At 46.3% G+C, this 21,208-nt stretch overlaps 1 protein-coding gene across 1 annotated transcript in view; it reads right to left on the reverse strand.

Annotated features, from left to right (window-relative positions):
- Positions 1-21,208, reverse strand: part of ttc27 (tetratricopeptide repeat domain 27) — a 237,478-nt gene that overhangs the window by 65,723 nt on the left and 150,547 nt on the right. Inside the window, exons 13-14 of the mRNA XM_085977359.1 lie at positions 17,486-17,713; positions 7,113-7,211 (exon numbers count right to left, since the gene is read on the reverse strand). Of these exons, the coding sequence (XP_085833485.1) occupies positions 7,113-7,211; positions 17,486-17,713 (327 nt within the window). The remainder of the gene's footprint in view (positions 1-7,112; positions 7,212-17,485; positions 17,714-21,208) is intronic.

Below are 21,208 nucleotides of genomic sequence, written 5' to 3' on the forward strand. Positions count from 1 at the left end.
CTCATGGGATGTGGGCGTTGCTGGCAAGGCCAGCATTTATTGCCCATCCCAAGTTGCCCTTGAGTAGGTGGTGGTGAGCTGCCTTCTTGAACCGCGTGTGGTGAAGGTACTCCCACAGTGCTGTTAGGGAGAGAGTTCCAGGGTTTTGACCCAGCGATGATGAAGGATTGGTGATATACTTCTAAATCAGGATGATGTGTGACTTGGAGGGGAACTTGGAGGAGGTGGTGGTGTTCCCATGTGCCTGCTGCTCTTGTCCTTCTAGGTGGAAGAGGTCACGGGTTTGGGAGGTACTGCCGAGGAAGCCTTGGCGAGTTGCTGCAGTGCATCTTGTAGCTGGCACACACTGCAGCCACGGTGCACCGGTGGTGGAGGGAGTGAATGTTTAAGGTGGTGGATGAGGTGCCAATCAAGCGGGCTGCTTTGTCTTAGATGGTGTCGATCTTCTTGAGTGTTGTTGGAGCTGCACTCATCCAGGCAAGTGGAGAGTATTCCATCACACTCCTGACTTGTGCCTTGTAGATGGTGGAAAGGCTCTGGGGAGTCAGGAGGTAGAATATCCAGCCTCTGACCTGCTCTTGTTGCCACAGTATTTATGTGGCTGGTCCAGTTAAGTTTCTGGTCAATGGTGACCCCCAAGATATTGATGGTGGAGGACTTGGCAATGGTAATGCCAAGGGGCGGTGGGTAGATGGTTGCTTGTTGGAGATAGTCATTGCCTGGCAGTTGTGTGGCGCGAATGTTACCTGCCATTTATTAGCTCAAGCCTGAATGTCGTTCAGGTCTTGTTGTATGCGGGCATGGACGGCTTCATTATCTGAGGAGTTGTGAATGGCGCTGAACACTGTGCAGTCATCAGCGAACATCGCCACTTCTGACCTTATGATGGAGGGAAGGTCATTGATGAAGCAGCTGAAGATGGTTGGGCCTAGGACACTGCCCTGAGGAACTCCTGCAGCGATGTCCTGGGGATTGACCTCCAACCACCACAACCATCTTCCTTTGTGCTAGGTATGACTCCAGCCAGTGGAGAGTTCCCGCCCCCCCACCCCCGATTCCCATTGACTTCAGTTTTACTAGGGCTCCTTGATGCCACACTCGGTCAAATGCTGCCTTTAGGGAAGGAAACCTGCTGTCCTTACCCGCTCTGGCCTATATGTGACACGAGTCCCACACCAATGTAGCTGACTCATAACTCCCCTCTGAAGTGGCCCAGCGAGCAATATTCCCTTTAATTTTTTTTTGGATGCGCGGCCCCTTTAACGGACTGCACGACCTTTTCAAATGTCCGCACAAGCGCCGGTTTTCCATTCAAAAGTCAGTGAGCCGGCTGTGCGGGAGCTAAGGGGACATTGCCAGCAAGCCACTCAGTATTATCAAACTGCAGATGCACCACCACCTCCTCTGGGCAACTAGACATGGGCAATAAATGCCGGCCTTGCCAGCGACACCCACACCCTGAGAATGGGGGAAAAAGCTCCAGAAATAAATATCGTTGTTCCCAGTAACTCATGAAACCAGATCGACTGAGGAAGGAATGAGACCGGACATGGTGGATCCACTACAAGCAAAGGATTTCACGGCATTTCAACACATATAAATGTTTATTTTCAGATTGGGTTTAAATAGAAAGGGCTCTCCCTGGACTTTCTTTCCCCTCCAATCAAAAGCATAAAGCAATCATTTCTTCAGGCCGTTCCAGTCTCTATTTTAATTTTTTTTTTAAAAACAAGTACTCGTGGCAGTGCCAGTGAGAAATCTGCAGAAGCTGTGGTCTTTGTGTAAGCTAACAGGCTGTTCCTAGTAAACTGTGCAAGTAAGTGGCATATTGGGCTGGGAGCCATCAGGATTCAAAATCAAAATATTTACAGAAAAATAAAGTGCAAATGTATTTCATGGAATCCCTCCATGACAGTTTTAGCCACAGCATAAATATACCATTCAGAATGATTTGCAATTCTAATACACATCAATGGGTAATGAATTAAAACATATTACGTTCTTGAATCATCATCTGAATTACTGTCATGGCACTAGCTTATTTAAGTTACATGCAGTTAAAGTCCAGTCAAAGTTGAGAACATTTTCAGCCCCTCTCCTTTCCCCAGTGGAACGGGGATGTTAAACACACCATTAGTTACACAAGTTCTTGGCATTTAAGCCTAGCCACCAGACTAAAACATCAATAACATGACCTTTTATTGCATCTTGGTAACTTGTCTGAGTTACAATGTTGCTCCACATCTCCTGAATCACAGTGGACTCTAAGGGCTGGATTTTAATTCGGGGGCGGGCTGGGGTCGTGTAATCCGCATTTTGTGTTATCCACCCGAATCTAAATCGATGTGGCAGATTGATGCGATTTTAACTTAATTCGCCAATGGAGTTCCAGCGTGTGGGAACCCATGGCAAATGAGTTTTTCCAGTCTGAAAGTCGCCTCCGATGATGTCATCACTGCTGCTGCATTTAAGGTCTGCAACAAGCCTTGCTTCTTCTGCAGACTGCCAACCTTTTGGCCTTTCATGCTACAGGGACCTGGAGGCAGAATGACCAGCGAGAGACCTAGGTCTGCTCCCAGGTTTGATGACGTTGCCCTGCAGGCTTTAGTTGAGGGAGCAAGAGCCAATAAAGAGGTGCTCTTCCCTTCTTCAGGGAGGAAGAAGCCTCCCCAGCAGACCAAGGCTGTGTGGATCCAGGTGGCAGAGGAGGTCAACTCATTACCAGTAACCCGCAGAACCTGGATTCAATGCAGGAAGAGGTTTCATAACCTTCTGCACACTGGAAAAGTGAGTATGAATTTCCCATCACCCTCAATCTGATCCCCATTGCCTTTTCTCACCAGCACTCAGCTTTAGCAATCTCTTCCTCCACATCCCACTTGACACTGACATCCATGCACCCTTACCCATTCCCTCTCTCTCTATGGTCACATTCACCTAACTATTCGACTATGCAGCCCTCACACTCCCTATCACTGTGATGCTATGAAAACAACTGACAACACATAGGGAGGGCCCTTGGTCTTGCCACCTCACTCCATCTTTGTCTCCTTCTAAGTATCTATGCTTTGCAATCTCTACACTCACTCCTTCATTCTCACTCAACCTTCACTTGTCTCCCTCATTGCAGGAAAAGGGAGCTCACAATAAGCGAGAAAGAGCAAGGACAGGAGGAAGGCCACCCTCAGTAGCCCACCTCACCCTCTGGGAGGAGGCGGTCCTGGAGATTGTAGGAGTGGAGGAAGATGCGCAAGTAGAGGATGGACAGAGGAGTGTATCACAGCAAGCTGGTGACAGAATAGTTTTCCATCTCTCTCATTGACATTGCATGAGTCGCTGATAATGATTCTGAAGCTCTAACAAATGGACATGATCATCTGCAATATGCAATGTGCATGTAACCTTGGCATCACATCTCTGACTCTTTCTTTTACTCCCCCACAGGACCATCGCAAGCACCCGTCCCCACTAGCCAGGAGGAAGAGCATGAGCCTCAAGACTCCTCAAAGGAAGCTACAACCTCTGAGGGTGCAGCGTCAGCAGAATTCACCGCACCCAGCACCAGCGCAGACACTCGCACCTCAGTGGGACTTTCGGGACATAGATTAGTGTTGTCACCTGGTGTATCACAGCTCACAAGTGAGCATCAGCAGATTGTGGAGACAGGGACAGCAGTGGAGAGTCCTAGTCGGAGGGCGCAGGACTCTGCCAGCTCGGTTCAGCTGCATGTCGACCCTCTACCTCTGTGTCCATCCATAAGATCAGCGGTGCTGGAACTCCAGGAACAGATGCAGGAGTCTCGGGCAGGTTTTGTCTCCGGCAGGTTTTGTCTCCAGGGTCACTGCGAGTGTGGAGCGAATGGAGGAGTCCATCGCGAACATGAGCAGAGCCTTTGTGAAGTCATTAGCGCATGAACACATCACCATGGAAAGGATGGCAACCTCCATGGAGGTGATAAGTCGCCAGAGTGCAGAAAACATGGTGAGTTTTCAGAATAGAATTACATCTCTGGAGGAGCGACGGTCATCTATTGAACAGAGAAACCAGACCTTCATGGAAGTCCTTCTGAGTAGGACTGCAAGGGCAGATACGGGTCCCCATGGCCCCCCTGATGTGCAGCAAGGTGCTCTCAAGCCACTTGCAAGCGCTGAGTGGGACCCGACCCATGAGAGGGAAGTTAGTGACAGACATCAAGGAAGTGGGGACTCCTCTCCAAGCGCTCACATTTCCATGCCACTGCAGAGCCCTCGGTCAGAGCCCCACCAGAGTCCACACCCAACTGAGATCGGCGTCTCAACCCCTGCACAGCCGCAGGAGCAGCAGACTGTTGCCGAGCCCTCACAGGTTCGCAACCCCAGGGGACACCCGCCAAAGGTGTCGAGACAGGAGCAGCAGGAAAGTGAGCAAGGGGCCTCCACATCTGCTGAAGCCACAGGGGAAGCACCACGTAGGAGCACGTGTAAGAGAAAGATACTGCACAAATAGTCACAAGGGTAGTCACTTGGGTGAAATTTGATGTTTTCTGTGAAAAAGCCATCAGATGAATAATGTAAATAAAAAATCTGATGGCTACTGGTGTAGTTGTGGCATGTGTCATTTCGCGAATAGGACTTTCACATTGAGGGCTTAGGATTACTTGCAATTGTCAGTATGGTGGTCAAATTGCTAGGAATCCGCTGGTCCTTGGCCATTGTCGATGCTCAGGTAAGAAGCTGCGAAGCAAAAATGTTTGATTGGCTAGGCTAAGCAAACCTGGCCAAGATGAGTTCGTTCCTTGCATCCCGGGCAGCAATGTTCTCGCGTACTGCTGCCGCTGGTCGATGGGCCTCTGCAAGATGTTCGTTTTCGCTCTCCTCCTCCTCCTCCTCAGAGGAGGATATGTGATGAGCCACTTGGTCCTCAGGAATCTGCAAGCCACGACGCTGTGCCATGTTGTGAAGTGCACAGCAAACCACGACGATTCTGGAGACCCTGGCTGCTGAGTACTGCAGGGCTCCATCTGATCTATCCAGGCATCTGAAGCGCATCTTCAGCAAACCGATGGTTTGCTCGATTATGGCTCTGGTGGACATGTGGCTGCAGTTGTAGCTCTCCTCAGCTTTGTTGGATGGGATCCTCAACGGCGTCATTAGCCATGTCTTCAGGGGATAGCCCTTGTCTCCAAGTAGCCATCCGTTAAGTTGGTCTGGTGGACTGAATAGCGGAGGCACACTAGACTGGCGCAGTATGAAGGAGTCATGGCAACTGCCAGGGTACTTGGCACAAACATGCAAAGTTTCCTTCGTGTGGTCACACACCAGCTGAACGTTAAGGGAGTGGAAGCCCTTGCGGTTGACAAAAATACCTGGATTGCGATGGGGTGCCTTAAGGGCCACATGTGTGCAGTCAACCGATGCCCTGCACCCTTGGAAAGCCTGCCAGGTTAGCTAATCCAACCGCTCGCGCCGTGACACTTGCTTGATCCTTGGTGAAATGGATGTGATTGTGCGCGATGGCAAAGAGGGCATCGGTTACCTGCATGATGCAAGTGTGTGCGGCCGCCTGGGAGATGCCACTGATGTCTGCTGCTGATCCCTGGAATGAGCCTGAGGCAAAAAAGTTGAGTGCGGTGGTGACTTTGATGGCTACTGGTAAGGGTTGTCCACCCACTCCTCTGGCCTGCAGGTCTTGTTGCAGCATTGCGCAGATGTCACCCACTACCTCTTGCGAAAGTCGGAGCCGCCTTTGGCACTGCTGCTCAGACATGTTGAGGTAGCTGACCCTGTGTCTGTAGACCCTGTTTGGGGGGTATCTCCTGCACCGACGGGCTTCCATGCGCTGGCCCCTGCAGCTTCAGGTGGGTGAGCAGCAGCTTGGCGCTCCTGTTGTTGCTGCTGCTGTTGTTCCTGATTCTGCTGGTGCCACAGCTGGTCTTCGTCCTCATCTAATGTCCAGAAGGGAAGGAAATAAATGACTCCCATGCTTCTGGTATATGCCTCAGTTGAGGAAGCGCTCAGTGAAGATGGCGAGAGAGGTTTCCCAGGAGGTCACACTGCAGATGGGTGTCAGGCGCCAAACTTCCACAGCTGTGGTTATGCTTTCTAAAAGTTCCCCCAGACCTGAGACTACAAAGTCCTGCCACCTGCAAATGATGGCTGATCAAATCTCCTCTTTAATGGTTGAGCTGCAGCTGACAGTCAGCAATCCAATTGTGCTCCCGCCAGGTTTCACCGTCGTGTTTCAGAACAAGGCGTGTTTCACGTGGGAAAAGGGTTAAAATCGCAAAGGCCTTTCAAAATGCCATTATAGAGGCAATTTAGAGATTGTTAAGGGCCTTAACGGCCTATCCCGCCTCTTGGAGGCCGGACGGAGACGGAACCATTAGACACGAATTAGTGAAAATTGCTTGGAGGCGGGGTTGGGTCCGCCCGCCAGTTTTTGCTATTTTAACCCCCCACACGTCTCCAATCCCGCCTCCACGGCCCAATGAAAATCCTGCCCTAAGATGCGTTCAAATTCTTAGATCTAAGCATTTTCTATAACCCAGCTGGGAAGCTACAAATGATGCTGCAAGAACCGCGAACAATACCGAAGTATTCAAAAATCAGTCCAGGTTAAATAGTGAAATATTAGTACTGTAATTGGCACTACAAAATCCAGCATCATATTCATACAGAGATTAGTCATCTTCACTATATGGGGTTTTGGGTAAAGGTAAATGCCACCCAGGAGAAACTTATGTCAAACATTCAGAATTCAAATAATCGTCTATTTTTCCTTAAGCCTCTATGAAGTGCCTTGAGACTTTTCTACAATAAAGGAGTTGTAGAAAGGCCACATTATATATTTGCCTATCCCACTTAATGCAGTCGCAGGCTCTTTTTTGAGTCTGGGTTCCATGCTGTATAAAGTGGGCAGGGGCACTGCTTCTGATGGACAGAATAGCTAACAGGGCAACACTGCACAGCCAGAAAAACACAAGAGTGGTAGAATATACACACACACACCTGGATAGTTCAGCCAGGCTGCACCTTCAGATAAATGAAAAAAAGAAATTGGCTCTTGTGTGCCACAATTCCTGCCTTTAAACCCATCTCTGTTTTAAGGCAGCAGCCTTGCTGTGCTGTACTTACATCAGGTTCCAACATCACGCATTTCTGAAATGCTTTTGCAGCACCTTCGAAGTTTTCCAATCGCAGGTATGCACAGCCCAAAGAAAACCAAACTCCGAGCTGGAAAAAAAGAGACTGTATTTTAAGATGGGATTTTTACTATTAACTCCACATTGCAAGTCAAATAAATCCTTGCTCCGTGTAACCCCGCAGTAACACACACAACTGGAATTCACTGCAGCTGTCAACTTCGAGTTATAATGGGGATGTTAAACTTTTGTTCAAATGATAAAAACTGGAAAAGTTATTGAAAGTTAAGGAAAACATTTCCTAATCTTCTTCCCTCCTCCCCGGAAGACAGTGACTTGGGAGGCAGAATGTGTATGGTGGGCTTTTTACTTGGTGGAGTCATACCTGGTCCGGCCTTCACCCAACATATACACACGTATGCTTTCCGAAGATTGACAGAACGGAATCAGGAGCAGGAACCATGGCCGATTTTCCTCATCTTTAGCTCGGGGCCGGGGCGGGGTTAGTACGGTGTAACCCGTGCAATTGCACGGGGCCCCCTGAGCAGATCTGGCCAGCAGGGCTCGGTGCCGACACAAGCGCGGACGACCCCGGAACATGCAAACCGTGCAGTCCGAGGGGGAAGTCCCCAATCTGATTGCACACTTCACCCTGCCTTACGCATCATGAAGCACCCGCAGGGACCTTCCCACCAGCCCTACCGCCAGTGTGTTTGTGCAACTCATCAGTTTTGTCCAGTAAATTGTAGGGGGGGTCCTAACAAGCCGAACCTTTGCATGGGGCTCCCGCAAAGGCAAACTCTGGCCCTTGCTCAGGGACAGTGTGGTCCCAACTGTACTGCTGTCCTGGTGGACATCAACTAACATCGCAGAGATCAGATATTGGACCTGGGAGTTTTCTGTTCTGTATGGTTTAACACCACGCTACATGGTACACTTACCCACTGAAATCACTGGGAAAGCCTCTCTACAAACTAAATCTTCTGCCAATTGCTTTGAAGCCTAAGCTGCTGTATTGTGTAGAAGTACAGAGTGTAATCTTGAACTTCTGATCTGGTGCATGCATGCTCTTCGCAATGCATTGAAACTTCCATCAACAGCCCTGAACTTCCTCACAATATCCCAATTGCAGTAGGATGGGCCCAGAATTTGTATAGTAATGTGGCTGAGAGAGACCATGATTATCAGACTTCCATTTTTTTTCAAAACACCAATTATTGGCCAACAGGTCCTTCCCCAAACTGGCATCCTGATATTTGATACATTGTTCATTGAGGGTAGTCAAGCTTGCATGACGTTCAGAGCTGAGTTTAGAATCGGTGTTCCTCGAATGTCCAGGAAAGGTAAGATAAGGACAAGCTGCACTACATGTATCGGTTTGCTTAGAGCAATACAGAGCTGGCAAACTCAAATTAGACTCCCGGTTCTGTGTTGCTTTCTAGACAGTGGAAGCAGAGCACTAGTGTTAAAATGTTGGTTTAATTTTTGATGTTGGTGAAGACTAACAAAAAGACAGTGGCCCAGAAATTCGGGTCGGGGGCTTCCCGCAGGTGCAAGCCCCCGACCTGCACTTACTTAGCACGCCGGCCGTTGTGCTGTGGGCCCCCGTGGGATTCCGATCCTGGGCCTCCTCCAACTGCCGGCGCGCAGTGCTTGCGTATCCCGGGGTGCAGTTAGTTCGAAGCGTCCCCTGGGATCAAGTGGGCCAGAGAGCCAATCGTAGCAGGGAATCTCTATTCATAGATTTGATAGGAAGACCTGTCAAATTTATGAATAGAGTTCGGCCCCAAAACATAACTAAAACTTCAAATAATTTTTTTTTTTTTTTTAAATCACATTTTTAAAATAACTATAAATTACATAAAATAACAATTTTAAACAATAATTTAAATTTTTGAAAAAATTAATTACAGTTTTGAACGGGGCTAAAAATAAACTTACCTTTCTTTAAAGTATTTAAAAATAATAAACCTGTGGAAAAAATGTTTTAATTTTACTTAATTCACCACTTACCTTGTTAAAAGCAGGCCTTGCGACTGCTTTTTAAAAGCGTAACTGCTGGAGACTTACCCTCCCGGAGAAACCTGGAAAAAAACGGAAGTTCCAGGCGCACGCGCTGCCTCTCCGGCGCACGCGTTCGACCTGTGAACCCCTTCCTTTAAGGGAACGGAAGTTCCGGTTTCCCGCGCATGTGCAGTGCATGCACGAAACCGGCACTTTCGTTGGGCCTACGCGTGAGGAGTACCCAACGCGTACTCACCCGTGGGGACCCGAATTTCTGGCCCAGTGTTTTTAAATGGAGACGGTAACGTTGACAGTTCCAGTTCTCTTCAGCAAGGTGCAGTTGCCATTGGTTTCCATCTCTGTAACATTGCCCAACTCCACCCTTGCCTCAGCTCATCTGCTGCTGAAACCCTCATCCATGCCTTTGTTACCTCTAGACTGGACTATACCAATGTTCCCCTGGTTGACCTCCCATCTTCCACACTCCATAAACCAAAGCTCATCCAAAACTCTGCTGCCCGTATCCTAACCAAGTCCTGTTCACCCATCACCCCTGTGCTCACTGACCTACATTGGCTCCCGGATTGGCAACGCCTCGATTTTAAAACTCTCATCCTTGTTTTCAAATCTCTCCATGGCCTTGCCCTCTCCCTATCTCTGTAATCTGCTCCAGCCCTACAGCCCTCCGATACACCTGGGCTCCTCCAATTCTGGCCTCTTGAGCATCCCCGATTTTAATCGCTCCACCATTGGTGGCCGTGTCTTCAGCTGCCTCAGCCCTAAGCTCTGGAATTCCCTCCCTAAACCTCTCCGCCTCTCTCTCCTCCTGTAAGACGCTCCTTTAAACCTACCTCCACCTGTCCTAATAACTCCTAATGTGGCTCGATATCAAATTCTGCTTGATGACGCTCCTGTGAAGCGCCTTGGGATGTTTTACTATGTTAAAGGCGCTGTAAAAATGCAGGTTGTTGTTGTTTACAGAAGATGAACAAACCGAGCTGCCTTTTTAATAACATTCCCTCCATTAGCTCCCCCCGTTTACCCTCAGGGGCTTGTAACCCTAATGCCAACATCACTTCCTGCGATTTACCAGTTTGCTAACCAACACCCGGCATTGGGAAGATCCCAGTAGAACCAACTACCATCAAAGCAGTAGCAAGCTAATGGATGGGACTTCACGACATAACCTGCCAGATGGCTAAAAAGAAATTGTCATAAACGGACAAGTCTTTTTTTTAAATTTAAAAACAGACATCATTAAATCCAAACCATCATTCACCCCAGCAATTTATTTTTTTACATCTCCACAGTTCCCAGACCACAAATCTGCTACACAGGCCAACACGCATTTCAAGCATCTGGATGTTATGGGTTTACGGTTGAGGGAATGGAATGATAGTTGACAAGTGTGGTTTTGGCCACAAATGAATAAAAACATGCTGAAATCAAGTTTCAAAAAAATAAAAAAGTCATTCGAACAGGAGATTCCTACTGCACACCATTTGAAGGGGGCATTGTGAAGTGGCGTTCGGAGAATCTTAAGGCAGTACCACGTCGCTAATCCATCCAACTATTCAGTAGCAAGTTGTTGCACTGGAAGCCCAAGCAAGTCAATGGACTGGCTTAAGACGAGAGAAAGAATGACTTGCACTTTACGAAAAAAAAGATCTTTTTACAATTCACTGACAAGAGTTTCAAACACTTGTCAAGTTGACAGAGTTAAGCAAATAATTCTTTGCTTGCTGCAGACTATCGTGTGCAATCATTTTTAATGAAACTAAAAGCCAAGCCTTTTGTTCAAAAGCAGCAGACTTTGTGATTAATGTATCGGCGTTACAAAAGGTTCAGTTAATTTTGACTGACAGTGAGGTGATGTCAAACAGACGCTATTTACCTTCATGGCAGACTTGGTCACATGACTTTGTCGAGGATCACTTTACTCTTTCTCCCACTCAGAATGGCCAAGAACAGTCACCACACTTACCCCAAGGGAGCTGCAGTTAAACTATCCAGCAGACAAAGAATTAAAAAAACTAATTGCATATCAATTCTAACTTTAACATCAATTTAAAATAGAGCAGATATGTAGGAACTGATACGCAAGGAAGGCTCTTTCTCCAAACGCTGGCCTCCAATTTCTTTTAATGGATTACTCTGCACTGTAGGAAAATACATTCGACATTCTGCCAAGCATGAAGAATGGTTACAAAATAAGGTTCACGATAAAGCTGAACATTAGAAGGCAGACTAGGCTAAAAGAGAAATGGTATGGCACAGAAATCAAAGAATACACATGCTAAATCTAAAGAAAATTTCCACCAGGTTAAACTGATAATGCAATTTTAATATTACCACAGAGGAATAGACAAAGAACATGGCAGAGAGATGGAAAGAGAGAGAGAGAGAGAGAGGGAAAAAAATTAGAAGTCGAAAGCAAAATGTGAGTGAGGGGGGTCATGGGCGAGCTACTGGGGGTCTGGGGGCAGAGATACTTTCAAATTAATCCGTTAAGAAAAAGGACCTAATAAAAAGGTTAAAAATTACAGCACAATTAGAGATTCCAATTAATTTTAACCCGTGGCTCTCAGGGTAAATTCACCACTTACACCGAGCTGTAAAGATTAGCAAAGTCTCGGGTTGATCCCTGGTTGGTGCTTAATTGGCCGATGCCAGAAAAGGTGGCAGCCGGTCTGCTATTGGGCTCGGTGGGGTAGATCTTGACTTTGTGCGATAGTGTAAAACCGGTGATAGCGAGTCAGCAGCCCGTTCAACATCTCTCCCGATTTTTATGCCAATCAACTTTTAAGCACTTTACAGGTCATTCCATAGAAACATAGAACATAGGAGCAGGAATAGGCCATTCGGCCCCTCGAGCCTGCTCCGCCATTCAATGAGATCATGGCTGATCATCCAAATTCAGTACCCGGTCCCTGCTTTTTCCCCATACCCCTTGATCCCTTTAGCCTTAAGAAATATATCCAACTCCTTCTTGAATATATTTAATGAATTGGCCTCTACTGCCTTCTGTGGTAGAGAATTCCACAGGTTCACCACTCTCTGGGTGAAGAAATTCCTCCTCATCTCAGTCCTAAATGGCTTACCCCCTATCCTTAGACTGTGTCCCCCTGGTTCTGGATTCCCCGACCATCGGGAACATCCTTCCTGCATCTAGTCTGTCCAATCCTGTTAGAATTTTATAAGTTTCGATGAGATCCCCTCTCATTCTTCTAAACTCCAGCGAGTACAAGCCCAATCGACCCAATCTCTCCTCATACGTCATTCCTGCCATCCCAGGTATCAGCCTGGTGAATCTTCGCTGAACTCCTTCCATGGCAAGAACATCCTTCCTCAGATAAGGCGACCAAAACCGCACACAATGCTCAAGATGTGTGTGTGCTTCCTTCTCCTTCCCTTTGTTCTATTCCTTTTTAAGTTCTGTTCATCCGTAATTTTTTTTTCCAGTTTATGAAGGGTTACACCTGAAACATTAACTTCCCTCTTCTCTCCAGACGTTGACTGACCAGCATCTTCTGTTTTCGTTTTATATTAATAGCTTTGGCAGTTTTTTTTTTCTTTTTACCTTTTTTGTAATAAGTCAACAGTCCCTTGAGTCACTGATGGCATTCTGCACTTAGCTCCTCGTCAGTCAGTCATAGTTAAAAGTGTCTATGCCACCTCATAGTTTTCAATCGCATAAATAATCACTCATCAGTAAAATTATCATGTAGTTTCATAAGACAAAGATAATACCGGAATCTGAGTGACAATTGCCCACATATGAAGGGCAAATCAAGGAGGTTGAGTAATGACTCAAACGATAGCGGCCCTCCAGTACCCACCATATTGGACAGGAATCTCCCCTCCCGGTGGATAATGGAAATTGGGGGATAATTGAAGGTCTCCAACATCCTCAGCAGAGCAACGAGGATAAGTGTAATGCAAATAACAAAAGCAACACTAGACACTTTTGGCACGGTTTTGTCCTGGAAAAATTCTGGTTGGACAAAATGCCACTTTAAATTTTCAAAATGGCACTTTTCTAACATGAGGCACCAATGCCAATGTACAATTTCTGGGTTCATAACACAACCATCAAACACTCAAATGGGCATTTTTGGCAGGGCGTCCATTTAACGCAATGTTCTTGAGGTGATGCCAGAAGTTATGCAAACACAGACTGAAAGTTCTCACCATGCTGATCTCTTAAATAAATCCAGAAGGCACCACTTTTAATTCTGGTTAGGTGCAATAAAATCTTTTAACTTACTGCAGCCACAAGTCTGTGTTTGAGGATACCAATACAGGCTGGGTTAGGTTTAATCAAATATCATAAAGGTACAGAGAATCTGACGAGAGAGTTTGGTGAGAATCGAACAAAGTTTTATTTTTACCAAAATGACAATGTACCATCCCGGGAAATGGGTACTGATCCCAGCACAATCTTTTCCAAAAAGAGCTCCAAAGACAATGGTGGAGAATACGATCTCATTAATGGTAAAAACTGAAACCACCAGTTTATTTTTTCACAAGAGGACATGTTACTTTTTAGCAGTCCTGCGGTGCAATCCCTTTTATAATTCATATTTATTAGGGCTGTTGGTTTCTTTGGAATCTGGAGAAACATCTTTAAGTTGTTGAAGTTTTTTTTCCCAATTACACTTTTATGAAATATGTTTCTACATTAAAGGTGCTCATCAATGCTAGTTGTTGTTGAGATGATGTAAGCTCCTGTTATTGAACACATGGAAAGCAACAAGTTCACCTGCACATTCCTCCCCCCTCCCCACATTCTGTTGAGAGAGTAGAGGAATTCTAAAATAACAACTTGTATTTATAGAGCGCCTTTAACATAGTAAAAATGTCCCAAGGCACTTTACAGGAGTGTTATAAGACAAAAATTTGACAAGTGGTAGCTGGCATAGTGGTTAGCACTGTTGCCTCACAGCGCCAGGGACCCGGGTTCGAATCCGGCCTCGGGTGACTGTCTGTGTGGAGTTTGCACATTCTCCCCGTGTTTGCGTGGGTTTCCTCCGGGTGCTCCAGTTTCCTCCCACAGTCCAAAGATGTGCGGGTTAGGTTGATTGGCTATGATAAATTGACCCTTAGTGTTAGGGGGATTAAATACGTGGGGTTACGGGGATAGGGTGGGATATGTGTCGGTGCAGGCTCGATGGGCCGAAATGGCCTCTATCTGCACTGTGGGGTTTCTGTGATTCTGTGATAAGGAGCAACTTAAAGGAGGGGAGAGAGAGGTACAGAGGTTTAGGGAGGGAATTTCAGAGCTTAGGGCCTTGGCAGCTGAAGGCACGGCCGCCAATGGTGAAGCGATTAAAATCAGGGATGCGCAAGAGGCCAGAATCGGAGGAACTCAGAGGGTTGTAGGGCTGGAGGAGGTTACACAGATGGGGAGGGGCGAGGCAATGGAAGGATTTGGACACAAAGATGAACATTTTAAAATCGCGGCATTGCTTAACCGGGAGCCAATGTAGGTCAGCGAGCACAGGGTGAGCGGGACTTGGTGCGATTAGGGTGTGGGCAGCAGAGTTTAGGAAGAGCTCAAGTTTATGGAAGGTGGTAAGTTAAAAAAAAAGAGGAATGATCAGTATCAAAACCACCAATCAGATTTCATGTAAATTTACTGAGAATGTTTCTTTCAATCCTGCGTAATAATTCCTCCGCAATGAATGATCAGATCATTTAAAGTTTGCTTCAATTGCGGGAGAAATTGTTGGAGCTGCGCGTTTAATGGAGTCCTTACATATGCTCCAAGTTAATTATGAAAAAAATAGAAGTGAAGAAGCTTGTAACTTCTACTGTCCCAATCAAGCAGTAGCAGTGGTACCAACCTGCAGAGAACTTGCTTATAGTCAAATGACCATTCACCGCTGCTGTTCTAACAAGCGAGTTTTAATCTAATGGGCTATTACAAGAGATAAACACATTGGATTTACGAGTCTAAACAAGAAGCATAATTGTGCATTTACCAGGGACCAACTGAGGTTACTCATTAACCCTTATCCTGCTAAATAAACAGAACAAATGGACTGATTAATCCTTTAAAGGTGTGTTTTTTTAAGGTTGAAAGGAGTAGGAGGAGATGACATAAATCATGAAGCAGTGGTTAGGCAATGAGGTTTTAAAAGTCCGTGGAGGTTGATGGGTTAAAATAGGTAAACAAGAGGGGAAAGAGTTTCATATCTATAGATCTTTACTATGTTGGAGTCTTTCTAATCCCTTTGAGCGGGTCTGACTGAAACTGCCTTTTTACAGTTTGCAGCATTTTACACCTCTCTTTCCTGACTTAAAAAATCTACTTACATGCTATTAAACCAATTAGCTCTCTCTCTCTCTTTGGGAAAATAGTTAGAATTGGGGTGGGGTGGGGTGGGGATTTTCAACTGTTGGCCGCCCATTCTTGCCTGAAAAAACAAACGATCGACAGAGGAAAATCGGGTGGGATCGTCTACACCCATTTGCCCACCTGATTCAATTGTCAGGCAGGCCTTTACATGGGTGCCCGGCAAACTCCTGCCCAACACAGACAGGAGAATGTTTAAATACGCAAATCAGAGTCCTATACAAGACACAGAGCATGCGAAGTGCATCCTAGTCTCGTTTTCCCCAAACGACGAGAGGTCTAACCAGTGAGGTCCTTAAAGGGAGCGCTAGAGACTGCTAAGAAAAGATAAGTTTCTTCCTCATGGCCCTGCAAAAATATTCCAGCCTGCCTGCCAGCTGGCTCCATGCAGGAGCTGGCCCATTTTCCGTTGGTACCAAACTAGCGAGCTGCAGCAGAGCAGGTAAAACCTAAATGAGGCCCCGATCTGAAAATGGTTCGGGCCTCCCGACTGCGGCCTTGGTCACCGCTGATATCACACCCGTTTTTGTCCCGAACCAATAATTCCCCCCTCCCTCCACCACATCTCCACCCTCAAGCACCAACGATTGCTCCTGCTCTCCCTCTTTGTCGTGCTCAGTCCACTGAAAGGCCTCACACCCCGTCTCTCCCATCCAGGCACTGAATGACTTGCCGTAATGCTTACATTCGCGGTGTTCACTTCAGTTCCTTGCGTGCACTGTTGGAGCCCCTCCGCCTGGCACAAGGCAATGAGTAGTCAGTCACCTGCGACTTCTGGCTTGGAGTGTGGCGAAGGCGCCGAACACCTTGAGTCTCTTCGCCGAGAGCAAGCGGAAGCCAAGCGCAAACAGCGGAAGGAGCCCACGTCAACCCAAGTACCTCACCCACCCCTTCAACCACCGTCTGCCCCACCTGTGACAGAGACTGTAGGTCCCGCATTGGACTCATCAGTCACCTGAGAACTCACTTTTAATGTGGAAGCAAGTCATCCTCGATTCCGAGGGACTGCCTAAGGAGAAAGGAGCGTGGCTCAATTATCCAATGCATTTAGTATCACGCACAAGAATTTGCATCGCTTTGCCGTCCAGTGGGTCTGACTTATAGCAGGCTAAACGGCACTGGACCTATTGGCTTGGATGAAAACACAGACTACACAAATCGAAAAGCACTGACTGAAAATTACTAGCTGAGGTGTTAAAGACATGCTCGTTTCAACACAGACTCGTCTCTGCCGGTAGAATTCTCCTGCCAGGTTTTGTTTCATAGCAACTTGCATTTATATAGTTCCTGTAACGTAGTACAATGTCCCATGGCGCTACACAGGAGCAAAAATTTGACACCAAGCCACACAATGAGATATAAGGGCAGATGAAGCGTCTTAAAGGGCGGAGAGGTTTAGGGAGGAAATTCCAGAATTTAGGGCCGAGGCAGCTGAAGACACGGCCACCAATTGTGGCGCGATTAAAATCGGGGATGCTCAAGAGGGCAGAATTGGAGGAGCACAGGTATCTCGGAGGGTTGTAGGGCTGGAGCAGATTACAGAGATAGGGAGAGGGCGAGGCCATGGAGGGATTTGAAAACAAGGATGAGAATTTTAAAATCGAGGCGTTGCTTAACCGGGAGCCAATGTAGGTCAGCGAGCACAGGGGTGATGGGCGAACGGGACTTGGTGCGTATCCCAATGGGTAGGTATTTCAATAATGTACATGAAGTGGAAGTAAGTAAATTTGGCAGAATGATGCTTGATTCAGCTCAAGCAGAATGTGGTGATAGCAGAGGAGCCCTAACCCCTTCCCATAAAAGAGCATGGTCTGAAGGAGGCTTAATGCAAAGGCAAAACAGAGAGAGAGAAATGGTTGTCTCGCCGCTCTTTGAAGTAGAAAATGGTGCAAGAAGACCAAAAGAGCAGAGGTATGCATCCCATGAACACGGTCAGCAGAGCGAGACATACATTAAGCTCAACAAGAGAAAGTAAACAACAGTAAATCATCTCGTCTCCCCACCTGTAAGCAGTTGATCTGCACCGATCGCTCAAAGCATTCCACACATTGTTTGAACTCATGGTTGCGGAGGTGGAGCAGCCCCTTGGAGCGCTGGGCACGGGCACTGCGGTACTTGGACAGCTCCCAGGCCTTGTCGTAGTACTGGTGGTCATTCAGCACATCTCCCAAGAGGCAGTACAAGGTGGGAGTCTCCTCCTTCTCCAACTCTCTACGAAGGATTTCTTCTGCCTGCAGATGATGAGAGGAGAAAGTAAACCCTAGTCCAGTCCAACAGGTTCAGCACATGCAACACAGGCGGGTGTTCTTTCTCCAGTCAGAGTGCTTTTCTCAGTTAATTTGCCTTCATCAACTTAAATTAATTCATTAAAGATGTTATGATGGTACTGTGTGTGGTAGTTGGGCATATTTACATGATACTCGGTATCGGAGAGAATTAAACAATATAATCATACATCACAGAAGGAGATCATTCGGCTCACCGTGCCTGTGCCGGCTCTTTGGTAGAGTTATCCAATTAATCCCACTCCCCTGCTCTTTCCCCATAGCCCTGCAAATGTTTGACTTTTCAAGTATTTATCCATTTCCCTTTTGAAAGTTACTATTGAATCTGCTTCCACCACCCTTTCAGCCAGTGCATTCCAGATCGCAACAACTCGCTGCATAAAAACATTTCTTTTCATCTCCCCTGTTTTTTTTGCCAATTATCTTAAATCTGTGTCCTCTGGTTACAGACCTTCCTGTCAGCAGAGGCCTGTCTATCAAAACCCTTTGTAATTTTGAACATTATTAAATCTCCACTTAACCTTCTCTGCTCCAAGGAGAGCAATCCCAGTCTCCCCACATAACTGAAATCCCTCATCCCTGGGACCATTCTAGTAAGCCTCCTCTGCCCGCTCTCCTAGGTCTGGATAATGACTGGGTAGTGGAGCGAAGCACTATGCTTTTAGAGGGTGTGATTGGTGCGTAGCCCTCAGTGTTACCGTGTATCACAGTCAATGCAATCACTCACACTATGAGTTACCAACAAGCTGGCTGCTCCCACTGCTCAACTGCAATAAATCTCTCTCTCGCACCCATTAGGCATTTTTCTTTTCCAGGGATTGCCGATGCAGCGACAATTTGAACCTTTGGGCAATCACGTACAAACTGCAATAATTGCTCTGCACCAAAAACAAATGCTCTCAGCTGTAATGGATGGAGTTTTGACAACAACAGCATCAAGCAAATGACTGCTTTTGTGTACATGCGTGCAATGAAAAGCACATTTGCATTTTGTGACGCCAGACGGAAAATGAGTATTTAAAAAGGATTAAATGTAATTTGTGGTTTCAAAAATCACACTGAGTTGTCATAAAGCACAGTAACATATTGTTTAAACCCCTTCTCCCCCTTGAGAATGCTTCAACAAGGAAATAAAGCTCTATCTAATCAATAAATGTACAGGTGCATTGGCTTCTTCTTATAGGTTGCCATGGTTATGTAAGATCATTGAGACTCTGGCACTAGGTCACAGAGAGTTAGTGCCAGTGTCAATATCATAAGCTAATTTCCAGGTCCAGTGATTAACTAGTAGAATAAAAAGCTGGAGTGTACTATATTGCCATTCACACATGTCCGTTCTCAGTTGGGGGACTGACCTCGTGGAGGCCGAGTGTCTCAATTTGTGCGGTTAAAAAACATTGAAACTTTTATCAGTCTGGCTGCTCAGCATGTTCTTCTCGTCAGCTCAGCATGGGCAAGCCTCGCTCTTGTAAGATGACTGGCTTTCTTCTCATTTCCCCCCTCACTCCCCCCCCCCCCCCCCCCGCACCAGTCCCCTTCCTATCAAACCAACGTCCCAAGCTTCAGTGAGACTGCCTGGGGATAGCTTCGACAGAGAAAGGTGTTCTTTTTTAAATGAAAAGGAAATACAATGAGGAAAACATTTCAAAGGGGGGAAAAAAAATCCGAATTTTAAATTCCCATTTCTAATCCTTCATCATAAAATTAGCATCAATTGCTTTCAACAATAGATAAGATTTTTTATTCTCGTCAGCTTTCCACCCTCACCCAAGTGACCATTATGCGTGAGCCTTGATGGTGAGTGTTGGCAGAACTGTCAGCAGTTTCAGTGGCGCCTGATCCAGTCTTCAATCAATACACGCACGCACACACACACACCACACCCACTTCCAGCAGAGGCCACTGGAGGACGATGAGGAATGGGAACCCTGGCCGATTTCACCTCCCTAACCCAGAGGTGCTCAGGCCAGTTGTGACGCCAATCCTGCCCCCCTCCCCCAGCCCCAAATCAGCGAATTCAGCATAGACTAGGGATCTGGAACCTGGAACTTCCCTGCTCTGTATAGTTCATCGTCTTGCTGAGCCACTGGGGGAGCTATTTTTAAAACAAACATTAATCCATTCTATAGGTATACCACATTGGCCTGGGTGTGATAAGACGTTTAAAGACACTGTACATCTAACTGGATAACGTACATAAGCAAGGGACCAGCAGAGTGTTTAAATAATGTATCATATAATGATCCACAAGCTACTCTCTATTTACTGAATTTGCTCGGAGCAGAAGTATGACTTTTCCAGTATTAATAATCGAAGGAAATGTTGGTGCATTGGGTTAATTTATCCTTTGATGAGATATTAAGCCGAGGCCCCAATAGTCTGTTCCAGTGATTCAGGTAGAGGTTGAAGATTCTATGGCAATATTCCAAGTTGATCAGGCACTTTTCTCTTGAACCCTTGCTTCCTCAACCAACACCACTCAAAAAGACAGATTAAGTAGTCATTCAGCTCACTGCTGCAGTAGTTTGTCTGCTGCATTTGCCTACATAACGACTGGGGCTGCATTTAATTGGTTGGGTAAAGTGCTTTGAGACATTTCAGTGTGGCAAGGCGCTGTATAAATGCAACTATTACTATATTCGAATAAAGGAAAACTCCAGAGAGTAGGATGCTAATCCTTCTTTTGGATCTATATAGTCAATGTAGTGCACAAAAGGTTCCAGGAGCCAAATATAGGTTTTACAAAATGCCATCAGATTTTTTCCAAACCTTCATGTAAGGGAAATGAAAAAAGTGGATTTTGTTCGTAAGCAAATTTTAAGCACTGCAATGGGATATAGCTACAACAACACAAAAGCAAAATACTGCGGATGCTGGAAATCTGAAATAAAAACAGAAAATGCTGGGAACACTCAGCAGGTCAGGCAGCATCTGTAGAGCGAGAAACAGAGTTAAAGTTTCAGGTCGATGTCCCTTCGTCAGAACTGGAAAAAGTTGGAGACGGAACAGGTTTTTAAGCAAGTGTAGGGGCAGGGAAAGGGGGGAGGGGAGGAAAGAACAAAAGGGAAGGTCTGTGATAGGGTGGAAGGCAGGAGAGATTAAGAGACAAAAGGGATGATGGTGCAAGGGAAAAGGAGATGGTAATGGGACAAGTTAAGAAACAAAAGATGGTTCTAGGTGAAGTGTAAATGGCACTGGCAGAATGTGACATAGCTGCCTGGCCCAGTAGATGTAACTGTTAGGAACAAGGAACCATCGTTTTAAGCTACATCTTTTCAGTCTTTTAGAAGAAATTTCTCCTTTTTCACATACTTGGGGTCAGTTTTTAAAAAAAGATTTCACAGACCCCTGTAGACAACACTGGCAAACTGATTAAAATATAGTCAAAATTGTATGGAGGCAGGTCTTAGATTCAATTCAATACGATCACCGTTTAATTAC

This window comes from Somniosus microcephalus, chromosome 3, assembly GCF_052327205.1.
Source record: "Somniosus microcephalus isolate GS21.2 chromosome 3, FLI_Smic_1.0, whole genome shotgun sequence".
Taxonomy (NCBI): domain Eukaryota; kingdom Metazoa; phylum Chordata; class Chondrichthyes; order Squaliformes; family Somniosidae; genus Somniosus; species Somniosus microcephalus.